Source organism: Mus pahari, chromosome 4 (assembly GCF_900095145.1).
Source record: "Mus pahari chromosome 4, PAHARI_EIJ_v1.1, whole genome shotgun sequence".
NCBI classification, from domain to species: Eukaryota; Metazoa; Chordata; class Mammalia; order Rodentia; family Muridae; genus Mus; species Mus pahari.
Window position 1 is genome coordinate 66,997,072 of NC_034593.1, and position 16,684 is coordinate 67,013,755.

At 37.8% G+C, this 16,684-nt stretch overlaps 1 protein-coding gene across 2 annotated transcripts in view; it reads left to right on the forward strand.

Annotated features, from left to right (window-relative positions):
- The window catches only part of Serpini1 (serpin family I member 1), an 89,733-nt gene extending 74,674 nt beyond the window's left edge, over positions 1 to 15,059 (forward strand). For both annotated transcript variants that reach the window (XM_021195992.2, XM_029537954.1), the window contains exons 7-9: positions 10,263 to 10,349; positions 12,603 to 12,692; positions 13,375 to 15,059. In XM_021195992.2, the coding sequence (XP_021051651.1) occupies positions 10,263 to 10,349; positions 12,603 to 12,692; positions 13,375 to 13,451 (254 nt within the window). In that variant the 3' untranslated portion in view covers positions 13,452 to 15,059. The remainder of the gene's footprint in view (positions 1 to 10,262; positions 10,350 to 12,602; positions 12,693 to 13,374) is intronic.
- The last annotated feature ends 1,625 nt before the right edge of the window (positions 15,060 to 16,684 follow it).

Here is a 16,684-nt window from a genome sequence, read left to right on the forward strand (position 1 = left end):
TGTGTGTGTGTGTGTGTGTGTGTGTGTGTGTGTGTGTGTGTGTGTGTGATGAAGATCTTTTCCCAATCTGTAGGCTGCTCTTTTGTCCAATTGACAGTGTCTTTGGCCTTACAGAAGCTTTTCAGTTTCATGAGGTCCCACTTATCAATTGTTGATCTTAAAGGCTGAGCCATTTGTGTTCTGCTGTGCTAATGAATTCAAGGCTGTTCTGACTTTCTGTTCTATTAAATTTAGTGTATCTGGTTTTATGTGGAGGTCCTTGATCCACTTAGACTGGAGTTTTGTGCAGGGTGATAAAAATGGATCTTATTGTATTCTTCTAAATGTAGACATCCAGTTAAACCAGTACCATTTGTTGAAGAAGCTTCCTTATTTCCATTAAATCATTTGCCTTCCTGGTCAAGTATCAGTAGGTGGATATTATGTAATTCTTACTGACCCCCAAAAGAACTCAATAAAAATATGTGCATGTGATTATTTAGTATTTTCTACTTTCAGTGATATATAATATAGATGAAATTTCATGCTATATCTCTTATTTTCATAAAACAGTGGCTAAGGAGGCAGGCATATAAAAAAAGTACCATATTTTAAGTTTAAGAAAATCTTACCTCATCCAGAGAAAGAAGCATGAAAAAGTTTTAAAACTTTTATTTGTTTATTTTTATTTGTAGGATGTAGAGCTTGAAAATATATTTGTGTACCACATGGGTACATTGCCCACCAGTGCCATAAGAAAGCAGCAGATCTGCTGGGGCTAGAGCTGTAGAAAGTTTTTAGCTGCCATGTCAGTGCTAGGAATCAAATCTGGGTACTTTGGAAAGTAACTTAGTACTCCTAGCCACTGATCCCTGTCACTGGCTCCAAAGTTTGGAAGGCTTATTGGGGGAAAGAAATAGTAACCTCATTTAATATAAGAAAGACCGAGAGAACTATTGTGTCAGAACACAGGTTCTCAAAAAGCCAAGTATCCTTTCCACATCAAACCCAGAGAAGAGTCAATAATAGCTCAACACCTTCTTTGCCATCACAATAGGAAACAATCCTAGAGGCCAGGGATTTCCCTGAACATCTATAATGCATAGATAGCACCCACACTGACTAACTACCCAAACCTAGATGTCACCAGTGACCAGAGTATGGGAAACCATGGAGTCGAGAAATCATAATGGGAAGAAAGAAGAAAATAAATCAAAAGCCAATGAAGACCCCTTGTAAAAAACTGAAAAAGACCCCTTGTAAAAAACTGAAAAGAATGAGTATCGACATCTTTAAGTCTGAATAGAAAGAAGTATTTGAATGCTAAGAATATTTCTGAGCAACTTAGAAGTAACAACATCTCTTGGCTCTAGAATAAGGGTATATGTTCCCAGGTAAGAAAGGAATGTTCATTTTTTTCATTGTTATTTTTACCTATGTGCATGTGTGATGGTTAGTGTGTGTGTGTCTGTGTGTGTGTGTGTGTGTGTGTGTGTGTGTGTGTGTGAGAGAGAGAGAGAGAGAGAGAGAGAGAGAGAGAGAGAGAGAAAGAAAGAAAGAAAGAAAGAAAGAGAGAGAGAGAGAATTATGAAATGGTATATATGTATGTTGGTAAGCATTCTCATGTAAATATGAACCCTGTGTGTCTTCCTCTTTTCCTCTCTCTATTCTTTTAAGAAAGGATCTCTCACTGAATCTAGCCATTGTCATTTAGGCTAGACTGACTGCTCAGTGTGCCTCAAGGATTCCCAGCGTCTCTCCTTAGACCTGGGATGGTCGTGTACTGTGCCACAATTACCTTTTTCACATGGGAACTAGGGATCAGAACTTGGGTTCCCATGATTCTATGGGTGCACTTTACCCATAGAACCATCTAACCTGACTGAAATTTTTATTTCTACTAGATCTTAATACTGTTTGTAATATTACCTTGTACATGTGTTACTTTGTCAACAAAAATTTTATTTAATTTTTTTAAAAAATCTATTTAAACAACCAGTTAATAGTATAGTCAACCTGTAAATTTGAAAGCATTCCAAGAACTGTCCATCATTGTTGTAAAATGCAAGATACTTAAATGATGGATGAAAAGGGAAAAAACTCCTTTTGCATCAGGAGAAAACAAGTGACTTGAAATCTCTTGCTAAGCTCCTGGCAGGAGGCTCCTTCATTTTTATACCTTTGAATCCACTCTTGTTTGGATGCTTATAACTGCTGCCTTAGGCTACTTCAATAACCTGCTAAATGGTTTCCAATCTCTCTCCAATCTTCCATTGCCAAGATTAATCACCTTAACACTCACTCTCAGGTCACTGCGGCACCAGCACAAAACCTTTCCTTTCCTTTGCCCATTCCACAAAAATTTCTCACACTCCTCTCTCAAGTTCTACTTAGCCTGTGTTCTGGTGACTCTGAACACTTGCTCTGCATCTCTTATCTCCCCAGGTTCTCCCATCTGGGAAATCTCTTCCATTTGAATTGAACATTACCTCCATATAGACCAAACATCATCAAGCCACTGAGATTACATCAGCTAGATGCAGTCACTCATTAAGTCCCCAGTATTTTATGTTCCACTTTGCTGTGCATCATACATCTTATTTCATATGTATGTTACTTATGCATCTGGTATCCCAGGTATGCCAGGTAGAATATAAATGTCCCAAAGATTGGTTGTGACACATTTCCTCAGTGCCCATCAATTTAACTTGCTCAGTATTCAGTGGATGCAAATGTGAATGAGGTAGGCTGTTCAATATTCATTATGTTGACTTCTTCATCTCAATTTGGTATCCATTGCTTCCGATGCTAAATTCCATTAACATAAAGCACAGTAAAGACTCATACAATAAACATGGAATGTACTAAGAATCATTTTCTTCTCGGGTTCCATTTAAAATGCTTAGACAGTTGCAGCCAGGATCCTTGTATAGAGGAGGGCTATTTTTATAATAGAAATGAATGACATTTGGATTAATAGGTAATCTTCTTGGATGGCATAAAGGGCCAGAAAAAGAGACTACTAAATCCTTCAGCATAAAGTACAAGCTTTAATAAAGAAGCCAATAAAATAAAGGACTTAAGAAGACACAGTGAAAGGCATATTCAGGTCAAACGCAAGCACTGTAGATTGATGCTGGCCCAGCTCCTGTATCCTTCCCCCTTCCTCTTTCTCCTTGCATTGCAAGCCAGAGGGCTTGTTCCTCTTTTGCTGCCACAGCTCAACTTCTATTCCTACATTTTTACCTGACCATTGTAAAAGTGAATATGACCTTCCTGCCCCAGTGTATTTGCTCGTTTTAATCATCTCCTCACTAGTGTCACGTCAACTCACAGCAAACATATGCCGGTATTTCTGGACAGGGTCCTGGCTCTCTGACATCATGGTCAAAACTCATAACATGAGACGGTTTGTCTGCTGCTCTCCCGCTTCCTCCTAATCCACACTCCGGGGAGACCTTCAAGTCATTCCTGCTAGTTCTCTGACTTTGTAATTGCAATACTGTGTCGAATGCCCTTGCCTCCTTCTCTTTGACTCTCTGCTTATTCTTCCAGAACCAGGCCAGCTGTCACCTTTTGCCTGGCATCCCTCTCTTCCTAGGCCGTTTCCTTCTCTTCACCTGGAACCTGGTAGGGCTTCACACCTAAATCTGTCACCTTGTTCCTTCACCTTTCACTTGGACTGTCTTGTTGATACACTTGCCCTGGGAGCTACAAGCTGTTTCGAAACTTGTGACTGTGAGAAGGTCATTCTTTCTTCAGAGATCAGCGTGGTGCTGGCATAGCATGGAAGATGGGTGAAGAAGTGTAGGGAGCCTCCCAGTGGATGCTGCCTGGATTTCGGTGAGGCTGCTTCACTCTGCTCCCTACTCAGTCTGCTTCCCATACTCAAGCCTAAACATGCTTTGTTTGAATGTCTCTGCACTGGTTTCACCTGTGTCTTCCGGTCTTCACCTGGCCGGTTCCTTTATATTCTCTTGATCTCGGGTCCTATGTACCCTCCCATCTCTTCTTACCTAACACTCTTCCAAGTAGATGCTCCCCACTCCCCCGTCATTTACCAACATGCTGTCTTACATTGTCTGCTCAGGTATATGAGCTACATCTGGAAATCATGGTAATTTATGGATTTACTTTATTAGTTCTTTTATTAATGCCCACCTGCTTTCATAAGGAAGGGGCTGCTAAGTGTTTTTGGTATGCTAGTGTATATAGTAGCTACTCAGTATATGAATGAACAAATGGTGAATACTTTCTGCTTTTGGCACAAAATCTGAATGAAAGCAAACATTGTTCTAATCTAGAAGTCAGACTCTGGGAAATGTTTCTAAAGTTTTAAGGGTGGTGCTGAAGCTAAAAATAGGAGTGCCTAGAGGCACTTTTTTCTAGAGTTCTGCTATGATACTCCCTTCATTTGTTATTTTAAGTCTGCCCTTCATGACGCAGAAGTCTATTTAAATTGGCTGTATTCAGAAACAGTGCCACAAAGGAAGTAGAGGCCAACACTTGCCTGATGGCCACCTTGCCAGCAGGATATGATCTTCAGATGCTCAGAGTCTTGGTGCCCTACACAATAAGTCAAATGAGAGATCTCAGGGTTCCAGGTTAGTTGAAACTGCTGGTCCTCTTATAGAGTCACCCTCCTTCTCAGCTCCTTTCAGCTTTTCCCTGATTCAACCACCGGGGTCCCCGACTTCAGTGCATTGGGTGGGTGTAAGTATTGGTTGCTGTCTCAGTCAGCTGCTTGTTGGGCCTCTCAGAGGACAACCATGCTAGACTCCTGTTTGTAAGCACATCATAGCATCAGTAATAGTGTCAGGCCTTGGAGCCTCCCCTTGAGATGAATCCCAAGTTGGGCCTGTCACTGTACCTCCTTTCCCTAAGTTTCTTCTCCATTTTTGTCCCTAAAGTTCTTTTAGACAGGAACAATTCTCAGTCAGAGATTTTGACTGTGAGATGGCAACCCCACTTCTCCACTTAATGCGCTGTCTTTCTGCTGGAGGTGGACTCTACAAGTTCCCTCTCTCCACCACTGGGCATTTCATCTGAGGTCCCGCCCTTTGAGTCCTGAGAGTCTCTCACCTCCCAGGTCTCTGGTGCTTTCTAGAGGTTCCTCCAACTCCTACTCCCTAGGTTGCATATGACCATTATTTTTAAACTTGATCCAATTTTTAGGTCTTTTAAAGCATGTGACTTTTCTGCTTTTTCCCTCTCTCTTATTGCTCTTCTCTTGGGACTTTTAGTTTGTATTAATATGATGCATTTTATAATAAAAATAAACCTTATAGGCATAATTGTGAGTGGAACTGTGGCCATGGTGTCCATGTGTTGTCACAAAAAGGTAGCATCCAGACAGTCTTACATTATGAGAGAACTAGGACCTCTCATTAAACAGTGGCTGAATCTTGTGTAGCATAGTGTGTTGGGTTAATGCTAGAAAATAACCCATCAGCAGAAATAGTCTCTATTCAGGAGTTCACTTTTCAGACCCATCTGTATGCCAGATCCTAGAAGTGCTATGCTGAATGGCATAGCCATTGCCTTAAGGAAGGTGGCAGGCAGTCCAGGAGGAGACAGACATTAATGCAAGTATAATATATGAGAAAGGCTTCATAGAATCAGTTTCTGTGACCATGGGGAAAGAATGGTCATGTCTAATTTAAAGATAGAGGAATCAGAGGAAACCAAGAGAAGTCTTCCCGGGGGTAGTATCTGAGCCTCAAGAGGACAAAGGCCAAGGAGGATGTAGGAAAGCAAAGCAGGAGTGAAGATGGAGCGGTTTTTTAACCAGATGATGTGCAGCTCAGAGCACAGGACAGAGTACGGAATGAATATGCATCTAGAGACTGTCTATGGCAGTGCTGGGACATAGGCAAGTAGGAAATAGCCCTGAGGTTGAGGCAGCAGGCAGTGGGGCAGAGGGGAGGAGGAGATGGCAGAAGAGTCCTGCTATAAATCTGTTTGCATTTGCATGGGATGCTCCCATGCAGAAAGCTTTCCTGTAAGTAGTGCAAGCTGTGCAGCCTTCCCTCCCCCTTGCTCTGATACATTGTGAAAGCCACTACAACTTAGGAATGGTGATTTATATATGTCACTCCTGGGTTTAATTTAAAACTTGGATTCTTAGCTGGCATAAATAATAGAAAATTGCATTTTCATCATGTACCATGTAAAAATTCAAATATACATATGGACCTTTTAGTACTTTAAAATTTTTAAAGTCTAAATTACATTCATTTACTTATTTGGGGAGGACATGCACATGCTACTGCACACAGGAGAAAGACAGGGACAACCTGTGAGTCAGGGTTCTCCTTCCATCCTGTGTGTCCTGGGGATTGAACTTCGGTCATTATGCTTAGCGGGGAAGCACCTTTATCCACTGTGCAGGCTTGCCAAAATCTTTTTTTAAAAATTAGTCATTTATTATTATTTGTGCACATATATGTGCTAGTTCAGGATGAATTATAGCATGGTTGTGAACTTTTTTCACCTTTATGTAAGTTCCAGGGTGTAAACTCAAGTCATTAGGTTTATCTGGGTTTATCTGACTAATGATGAAATCAGGCTAAACACATCTTTCTCCTTAAACACTTATTCATTTTTTGGTAAAAATACAAAACAACAACAATTACTACAACAAACCTTTGGAAATGAGTCAGTGTAGTCTTTTGAAATGTACAGATGGTATTATCTACAGTTAACAAATATGACTCTTACTTAACTGTATGTTACTGTCCACCAATCAGCATTTCCCTATCCCTCCAACACTTGGACGCAAGCCACGTGGAAAGGGGTGATGTTTTTCTTATTTTCAAGTGCCTAATGCATAAGTTAGGATAAATCTAAGAGCTCCTGCAGGCAGTTTTCACTCTGCAAGATGATATGGCTGAACTATCATTCTGTGTCTTTGTAAACTCCCCATTAAAGCATTTGAGTGGGGCTCAGCTGTTAGGGTGGGCATTCATTGCCCCGAGGTCCTAGGTTCTATTGCTCTTGCATGCAGGGCCATAATTGTCTTGATTTATGACCTTCCATTATCTAACAGAATGAAAAAAATCAGAATTTGAAATAGTTATAAGCTAACTACTAAATTGTTTATCCATTTCATGCCCTTTGGTTTCATGTGTTTATTTTACCAACTAAGATATCTGATTAATCAAATGGTTTATATTTCCCCTTTTGTTAAATAAAAGCAAAAGGGATTTAAGAGAGCTAATTATACTTGATATTTCACATAAAATTTGGTTGCATTTTATATTTCTTAGAGTCATCAAATGTGTTTTGGAGGACAATATAATATATGAAACAGGCTATTTAATAATGTGATAATTATTTCTAACTATAATCTAAGGAAATGAATCCCTATTAGGTGTATATATTAGATGCCATTGTTCTAACAAGGCATCTATGCCTTGATGACTATTCAGAATAACCAGGTGATGTTTAACAGACATACCAAAACAAGGTAGTAAGCATTGTTCTCCATGTATAGAAGATAAATATGTTTTTGAAAACTTGAAAGAAAATGGAAAACAGATTAGAGTTAATTATAAGTTCTTCATTCAAATGGTAAATCAAACTGTGGGGGTTTTTCTTGTGTTTTTTTTTTTTTCTGTATGCCTTTGCGTGCGTGCGTGCGTGCATGCGTGCGTGCGTGCGTGCGTGCGTGTGTGTGTGTGTGTGTTTATTCAGGTGTACATGTGTGTTTGTGTACACATTTGTACTAGTGTATGCAGAGGCCAGAGGTCAGCATCAGGTTTCATCCTCAGCCCTTCCCCACATTATCCTTTTGAGACAGGGTCTCCTTAGCTGGTCCAGTGTGGCTAGCCAGGGAGGCACAGTGCTCCTCCTGCACTGGGTCCCACCATGCTTGCCTTCTCAATGGGTGCTTTAGATCTGAATTGAGGTCAAGTGTTTGTGCCTTACCAGCCTAGCCATCTGCCCAACCCTTTGCTATTTGTGCCTTCTACAAATGGTGCTGGATAGCACCAACCCAGTCATTTATCTGCGCTTTAACTTAGACCTCCTAGAATTGAAAACATGGGAAGAACTGTGTGGAACAGAGCACATTTGAGTAAATCTTTGTCCTGCTGTCTGGGATTCTCCTCGTTCACCAGTACTTGGCAGGCATTTTATGGTTCTTCTGTTTTCATCTTGGGGAAGAGTTGACAACGCAAAGCTGAAAGAAGTTTTGTAGTTTCCTAGGTTCTTCACAACAAAATGTCACAGCTTGTGCAACTTAGCCTTTCCAGGGAAGAACTTCCAAGTTGGTTTTCAAATAACTATTGGTCAGCCTTGAACTCACATCTATATGAGTAACATTATACAATCTGAGTAGATACTATTTATGTATTTAGAATATATAATAGTTATAGTTATAGTTATAGTTATATATGTTATATGTATAACAAAAGTTTTAAAATATGAATTTGAAATACCAAGGGAAGTATATGGGAAAATTGGATAAGGGAAATGAAAGGGGAAAATTATTTAATTGTATTTTAATTTTAATAAAATGATTCATCAAAAAATTAGATGTTTATGATCTCACTAGTTCTACAAATAAGAGACCAAACTAATAGTTTTGCCAGCATTACAATTACGATTTTCTTGTTTTGTGGGGAAGGTGGGATATATATATATATATATATATATATATATATATATATATATATATATATATATTATGTGTCTTATTATCTTGCATACTATACATAGACATATGAGTATATACAACATATTCTCTTATATATTGTGTATGTGTATATATATGTATGTATATACATATACATATATATATAGATAGATAGATAGATAGATAGATAGATAGATAGATAGATAGATATATAAAATATCTTCTCCTCGTTCTTCCCACCTAATTCCTTACTCCCCTACATTCATTCCTCCCCCATTTTCCTTCAGAAAAACATTGGAGGATTGTCACATTCTGAGGACTCCTTCCTTGGCTTATAGATGACAGCTTCTCTACTTATCTTCTTACATACATTAGTTATATTTCTCCAGAGACTTAAGACATGTGTGTATATATGTGTGTATAAATGTGCCTAAACAATATATGTTTTAGCTGTGTGTTTATAGATAGATAATTTTACATTTTATAGGAGATGGAGAGTTATATGGCTAAATCAGTGGAGAAGAGGGGGTGGTAAAGGTAGATGGTAGATAAATAATAGGTTTACTGGCAATTGACCCACGTATTGTGAGTTATAGTTGAGGGCAAAGCAATCTGCTGGCTGAATTCTTCCTTGCTTGTAAGAGATGTCTTTGTTCTGATACTACTTTTTCAGCTGATTGGCTGAGGCCCACCCACAGTTGGAAAGCAAACTACTTTATTAAAAATCCACCAATTTAAACATTAACTTGCATACAAAAATAGGCTCCCAGAAACATCCGCATCTAGTTCAAGTATCTAAGCGCTAAAGCCACATGTCACATGGAACTAAACACCCCACCTCCACCTCCCTCTGTAGCTATCTTAGTTCCAAGTCCCCTTGCTGAGTGAAGACTAGTCGTACTTGGTCAGAGTCCTTTCTAATGACTTCATTTTAAGACCTGATTTTCAGTATGGTCATGTACTGATTTCTGCAGGATCTGAGCAGATTCATCAAATGGCATGAATTTCAACGTAAGCAGAAATACAATTCAATGCAGAAAATGTTCTTCCTTTTATTAAAAAATGTGTATTTTTAATATGATCCTTGGGTAATGTGTTTTCATGTATTCAAATAAGACAATAAACCGAACTTGAATGCTATTTTATATTTTTTTGTTTTTCACATTTCTACAGTCTAGATGTCAGTTTTAGTTTTTCTTGTTAATGGCATCTATGTTATTATAAAAATTATTAAGTTTGAGAAGTGAATAATTTTATTTCTGGATCTTCAACAGTTTTCATTGTATACTTCTTATTTCAACTTAGAGAGCAATAAGTAATGTATTTTTATTTTGAATTATAAAATCATTTCAATTCAATATTAAAAGCCGAGTTTCTGATCCCCTACCCCCAGAAATAAAGGAAAAGAGAAATAAACACTGGAAAATTACTGAAGGAAAGAAAGGGGTAAATTAATAAGTAGTTATAAAATGAGAGCAAATTTGAAACAACACCATTGCTAGTTCTCCTGTGCCGTAAGTAAAATCTGTCATCATCTTGGTTTTTATATCAGTATCTTGGTTTCTCAGGGCTCTCAAACTTACTTGCCCTCAGTGTCAAATATTCCTTCGTGTCTGTCACTAATGACCTAATTTCTTCTTTTCAGATAAGAAAGAGCTGTTCCTCTCCAAAGCTCTTCACAAGTCCTGCATTGAGGTTAATGAAGAAGGGTCAGAAGCCGCTGCAGCCTCCGGTAGATACCAAGTCATTTTCGGAATGCTTCTGACTTCTGAATTTATATTTTTAAACATTCTTGGGTAGAAATGGAGATCCCTTCCCAAAACCATACCAAAGAGGCCACTGTATTCCAAGTCAGAAGTCAAACAGATTTTAAAGCAGCCAGAATGTTCTCAATAGAATGTGAAGTGTATGATAGGTCCATACCTAGCTTCCCAACAAGACACCACACAGTGGGAGGTCTAAGAGAAGATCCTCCTGCAGGAATGCTTGCATAAACCATTTTTTTTACTATTCTCCTAATTTATATTCAAACATTGTTTTTCTTCCTACTTACTCATGGGAGTTAGTTCTTAATTTTGTCTGTAGAAAGTTGGTTTTGAAAAATTAGGCATACAAATAAGAGTTGATAGATATAAAAATACTTTTAAGTACTTTTAAATAATAATAATACTCATAAGAAAATAATTTTGGTTTTTGGTTTGTTTTTGGTTTGTTTGTTTTGGGTTTTTTTTTTTTTTTTTTTAAAGAATTTCGGTGTTGCCCACACTTCCTGAAATGCCCTCTGTAGAGCAGGCTAGCCTGGAACTCAGAAATCAGCCTGCTTTACCAAGAGTGCTAGGATTAAAGGCATGTTCCACCACTGCCCAGCTAAGAAAAAAATTTCAAATTATCAATTTTTAAAAGGACATATATTCCATTTCCAGATTATAGTAGTTGGTTGTCCTTCATCATTTTTGTGTGTGATGGATACATATTCACATGTGCACACATTGGAATATATGTGTGTCAGAGGGTAAGGCAGAGGTGGGCATCAAGTGGCTTTCTCAGTAACTATCCATCTTATTTTCTTGAGACATTTTTTTTTTCTCTGAATCTAGTGCTTACCAATTCTGTTAGACTAGCAGGCCAACCAGCCTCAAAGAGTCTTTCTACTTCCCCAGCCCTGAATTAAAATGTACCCCAGCCTACCATGCCTCGCTTTTTAAATGATGCAAAGGATCTTCTGCATCTTTACATGGATACTCAGGTCTTCATATTTGTGGGGCAGAAACTTTACTGATTGAGCCTTCTTCCCAGCTCCACCCTTGATCATTCTGATGGTGGTGATTTCCCTAGATAACCAGGAATGATTCACCATTCCATTTCCTGCTCCCCCTTACTGATTTAGGATTACTTCCATTAAGTGTTAAACAGGTGCAGTCAAATTTAGTAAAGCTTTCTGCTACATGATGATATATTAGCCTACTGGCATGTATTATTTACAACCCCATCAGTGCTAACAATACTTTCAAGAGGATACGGAAGCAGACATTAGTTTATAGAAAAGAAAAAAAACTATTAAAATTATCTGATAACTAAGCCGACTATAGCAAATAAGTAGGAACCTGAATAACCTGCTTCTCTAACTGCTGAGTTTTCTTTTATTATCCCATAGAACTTCAGTGTACAGCACTTCCTACAGACAACACAAATACCTTCAAAATGTGAAAGACTGCCTTAAATTTGGCAATCCTTTCTTTCTTCTTCCTCTTAGTCAGTTTGATTGAAATATAAACATTTGTCCTAGACTAACGTTTTTACAAAAGGAAGAGTAAATCCTCCCATTATTTTGGTTGGTGTAGATGGAAGAAATGACTTGTGTATGGTTGTTGTTTTTCTTTAATAATCAAGTATAAATGTTAATGCCATGCGGAAGAAATGGGGGCAAGATAAAGGAACCTGAAGGGGAAAAGGGCTCTACAGCAAGACCAACAGAGTCAACTAACCTGGACCCTAGGGGACTCCCAAAGAGTGAAAAACAAATCAGAGAGCATACAAGGGCTGGGCCCATGTACCAATCTCACACATACACATGGAGCAGATGTGAAGTTTGGTCTTCATGTGGTTCGCCCAATAATAAGAGTGGGGGCCTATCTTTCACTCTAATACCTGCCTGCCCTGTTTCTAACATTATGGGCTGCCTTGTCTGCTTCTCAGTCAGAGAAGATATGCCTAGTTGTGCAGTGACTTGACATGCCAGGGTGGGTTGGTATCCAGGGGGGGCCTCCCATTACTCAAAAATGAAGAGGAGGGTGGTAGAGGGTGGGACCATGTGAGCAGGGACTGGGAAGACAGGGTCTTCAATTGGGATATAAAGTGAGTCGATAAATTAATGGGAAAAATGTTAATGCCTTTAAAATATCTTCCTTAAAACTCCTGCTTTCTGTAGATTTTTGCCTTTTCCTTAAATGGATAGACATGTAATTACTTTCTCTCTGCACCATAGGAATGATTGCAATTAGTAGGATGGCTGTGCTGTACCCTCAGGTTATTGTCGACCATCCATTTCTCTTTCTTATCAGGAACAGGAAATCTGGTAAGAATTTTATGTGAATACAACATTATTTCACAAGCCACAAAGAAGCTGTCTATTTTTAAATTATTGTCTTAGTCAGGGTTTCTATTCCTGCACAAACATCATGACCAAGAAGCAGGTTAGGGATGGTTTATTCAGCTTACACTTCCATACTGCTGTTCATCACCAAGGAAGTCAGGACTGGAACTCAAGCAGGTCAGGAATCAGGAGCTCATACAGAGGCCATGGAGAGATGTTCTTTACTGGCTTGCTTCCCCTGGCTTGCTCAGTCTGCTCTTTTATAGAACCAAGACTACCAGCCCAGAGATGGCACCACTCACAAGGGGACCTCCCCTTGATCACTAATTGAGAAAAATGCCTTACAGCTGGATCTCTTGGAGGCATTTCCCCAACTGAAGCTCCTTTCTCTGTGATAACTCCAGCCTGTGTCAAGTTGACACAAGACTAGCCAGGACAATTGTGTGTGTGTGTGTGTGTGTGTGTGTGTGTGTGTGTGTGTGTGTGTATGTATCTTAAAAATTTATATATATAAATCTTACATATATTTAAGATTATTTCCAATGTTCTTAGGCTTTAAAAAAAAACAAAATAATGTGTATTTCTACTTTTCCAAACATTGCTTCCAGGAAATATATGTCTCATGGTTTTCTTTCCTCTTCTGTTCATTTCCAAACCAATCCAGGCACAATCTTGTTCATGGGAAGAGTCATGAACCCCGAAACAATGAATACAAGTGGCCATGACTTTGAGGAGCTTTAAATGATGACGTTTGAGTACAAAGAAAGCAGGAACAAAGCACATTATGTTTGCAAGTGGTATATATTTAGGACTTCTGTTTTATAGTGTTACTTAAGGAAATATTTAAATAGTTCTGGATAGTAGTAATACATGTGATCTATAAGTTAGCCTATCAAAAAATGTTATCACTATAAAGAGTATGGTCCCATTGTGTCCTTGTGTCTGGTATGCTGCTGTTTAAAATAAAAGTACATATTGAAAATGTGAAAAACTTTTTTCATTTTGGAAGTAGTTGTAGTCTACACAATACTGTACCTGAGATTTGAAACTTATGCTGTTTCTTTAGGAATTGTAGTAAAATGATCCTACAAGGCAAAATGTAGAAACTGTTGTTTCTGAGTTTCTTCATAATCAGGCAGAGTCAAACACCAAAGTAAGCAACATACATGTATATAATAAGCAATACTGTGAAGGGGAGGCCAATAGGCCACAGAAATTGAGATTGTTATTTACTGTGGCATTCCATGACAAAAGATTTAGGAGAAAGAGTGGGATATGTAAGGCCCATAGATGTATATTTTGTATATACTGTAGTGTTATACTTTTAATTTATTAAAGTATAACTCTTTTTTTTTATTTTTAAAAGTTTCCTGTGATCCAGTATGCCACATGACTCTACTAGCAAGCTCAGATATCTCATTAGCTATTCTGGATGACATCAAGAGGCCCCATGGATGGAATCACATGTACCATTTAAGTTTTAGTGATTTTTTTTTGATGTTCACACAAAGATAAAATCACACTGTTGCACATTCTTTAGACTATACCCAAGAAAGGCATCAAGTGGTACATTGGTGTACCAGGAAAATAGATGTAATTACTTTATAAAAAAGTTCCTGGTGTTGTGTATCATATTGAATCAGTGCTTCTTAAACTTAGTATGTCCTGCTGACACCTGGTCACTTATTACAAATATAGGTTCTTATCCAGGATGTCTAAAGTAGAGTGGGGACCACAGCTTTCTATCATTTCTGACATCCAAATGATGCCACAGATATTTGACCATAGCCTGTGCTGCTAGTCACTCGGGTTGCAAAGTTTTACTTGAAGTCAGCCTCACATTTTCACAGCCTGAGATTAGAGAGGTCAGGGTTCAGGGAGGAGATGATCTACATTAATAATACAATGCCTTTGTCAGGCACTGGTGTGATTCCAAAGTATTTCTAGTACATACTATAGACAAATGTAAGATTCTTCTGTACATTACAGCACTTGAAATACAGTCATTTAAAATATGGAGACATTTATAGGCAATACCCATGAAAGAATTTATGAATATCGAAGGACACAGTACTTAACAATGAATCTTTTACAGCTTATATTTTCAGAGGACTTGTAGTTTATTCATAAATCTTCATGTTATTGTACAGTAGTGCTCTTGTTTTCATTTATAATTTATGAAGCTGGGATGCCTGTTGTTAATTCAGTGTTCACATTCTCTGCTAAGAACAGTCTTTATCTCTGTATCCTTCTTGTTAATATGACATATATAGCTATATCTATGTGTTCATTAGTTTAAAAAATGTATGGCCTGTAAGGAAGAATAAACATCATTATGCAATCATGTGATTATGTAACATCCCAAATGTTATGTTTATTAAAATTAGGTATAAGATTAAATTCTAATACTTGGAACTTTTAATCTTAAAATATTTCAATATGTATATAAGTTAGGTGTTACTTAGTTGAAAATGGATGTTCTCGGGCTGGAGAGATGGCTCAGCAGTTAAGAGCACTGACTGCTCTTCCAGAGGTCCTGAGTTCAATTCCCAGCAACCACATGGTGGCTCACAACCATCTGTAATGGAATCCTATGCCCTCTTCTGGTGTGTCTGAAGACAGCTACAGTATACTCATATAAATAAAATAAATAAATCTTTAAAAAAAGAAAAAGAAAATGGATGTTCTTGTACTGGCAGAAATGTTAGAAGTAATAATTTACAATGCCAAGCTTTTCTTTGTATCAATTTAGTATTCCCCCCTCTTTCTCTCTCTCTCTCTCTCTCTCTCTCTCTCTCTCTCTCTCTCTCTCTCTCTCTCTCTCTCTGTGTGTGTGTGTGTGTACCAGAACACAGACAATTCATATGTCAGAGGATGTATGTGAAAGTAAAGGACAAATGCCGGAGATTGGTTGCCTCTTTTCCAACTTGGAATCCAAGAATCTCACTTGAGTTTTCAGGGTCATACATCAAGGACTTGGACCAATGGGGCCATCTCACTGGCCTTCAAGTTTTTCTTTTGTTTGGACTTTGCTTTTAATTTCAATAGTTTTCTTTAGCTTGAAAAACTAGGATTGCATATTTCCTAATTGTTTCATTCTCTTTACAATGAGTCATTACTATAAACACTTATACACATGTGCATACACACAAGCACACACACACATTGTGCATAAAAAGGACTTTTATTCTATCAACTTATGTTTGGAAGGAAATCAACAACCATTCTGAAGTTTTTGATAGTAACTGAATTTAGTTATTCATGTGTATGCAACAGACTGGAATGGATAATTATAGACTCTGATCTATTTTAATATCACCATCAAATCCAAACAAATACTAAAAGTATTATTTAGTGTTTAGTTAAATACTCAAGACATTCATTTTATAGGAACAATGCAAATCAGAAGAAAATACAGTGAAGAACATACTTCCTTCTCATTAAATATGCATCTTATACAGAACACAATTCACTGATTTTTTTTATATATATATAATCAGTTTCTTGAATTTATAATGATAGTCATTTTTTTCTTATCTGAAAATCTGTCTTGGTTTTTCTCTAAAACAAGAGTAATGGCAGCATTTTATTTAATAGCTTCAGGCAAGTTGAACCCGTTGAAACTTGTCTTTTTGAGGTAAAGATCTTTTCTGCAATCTTGAGCAAAGATAAAATACAATTCCAGAAAAAGAAAAATAGTAAAGAAAAAAGAAAGAAAGAAAAAGAAAGAAAAGGAAAAATATTGGTGAAAACTCTGCAACTTTGCCTTAAGCTCAGAGCCTCATGGTCATGGTCCATCTTCTAAAGCAGACCCAATGCAAGATTCGTTAGTTAAATGATTAATCTGCAGAATTTGCTAAGGTAGAGGAAACATTCTACGAAAGTTCCAAGGCTGCCAGTAGCTTCAAGGAAGACTAAATGGCCTGTTAATGTTCTGGGGCACATTAAAAAGTTACATAAGTAGAAGTAATATT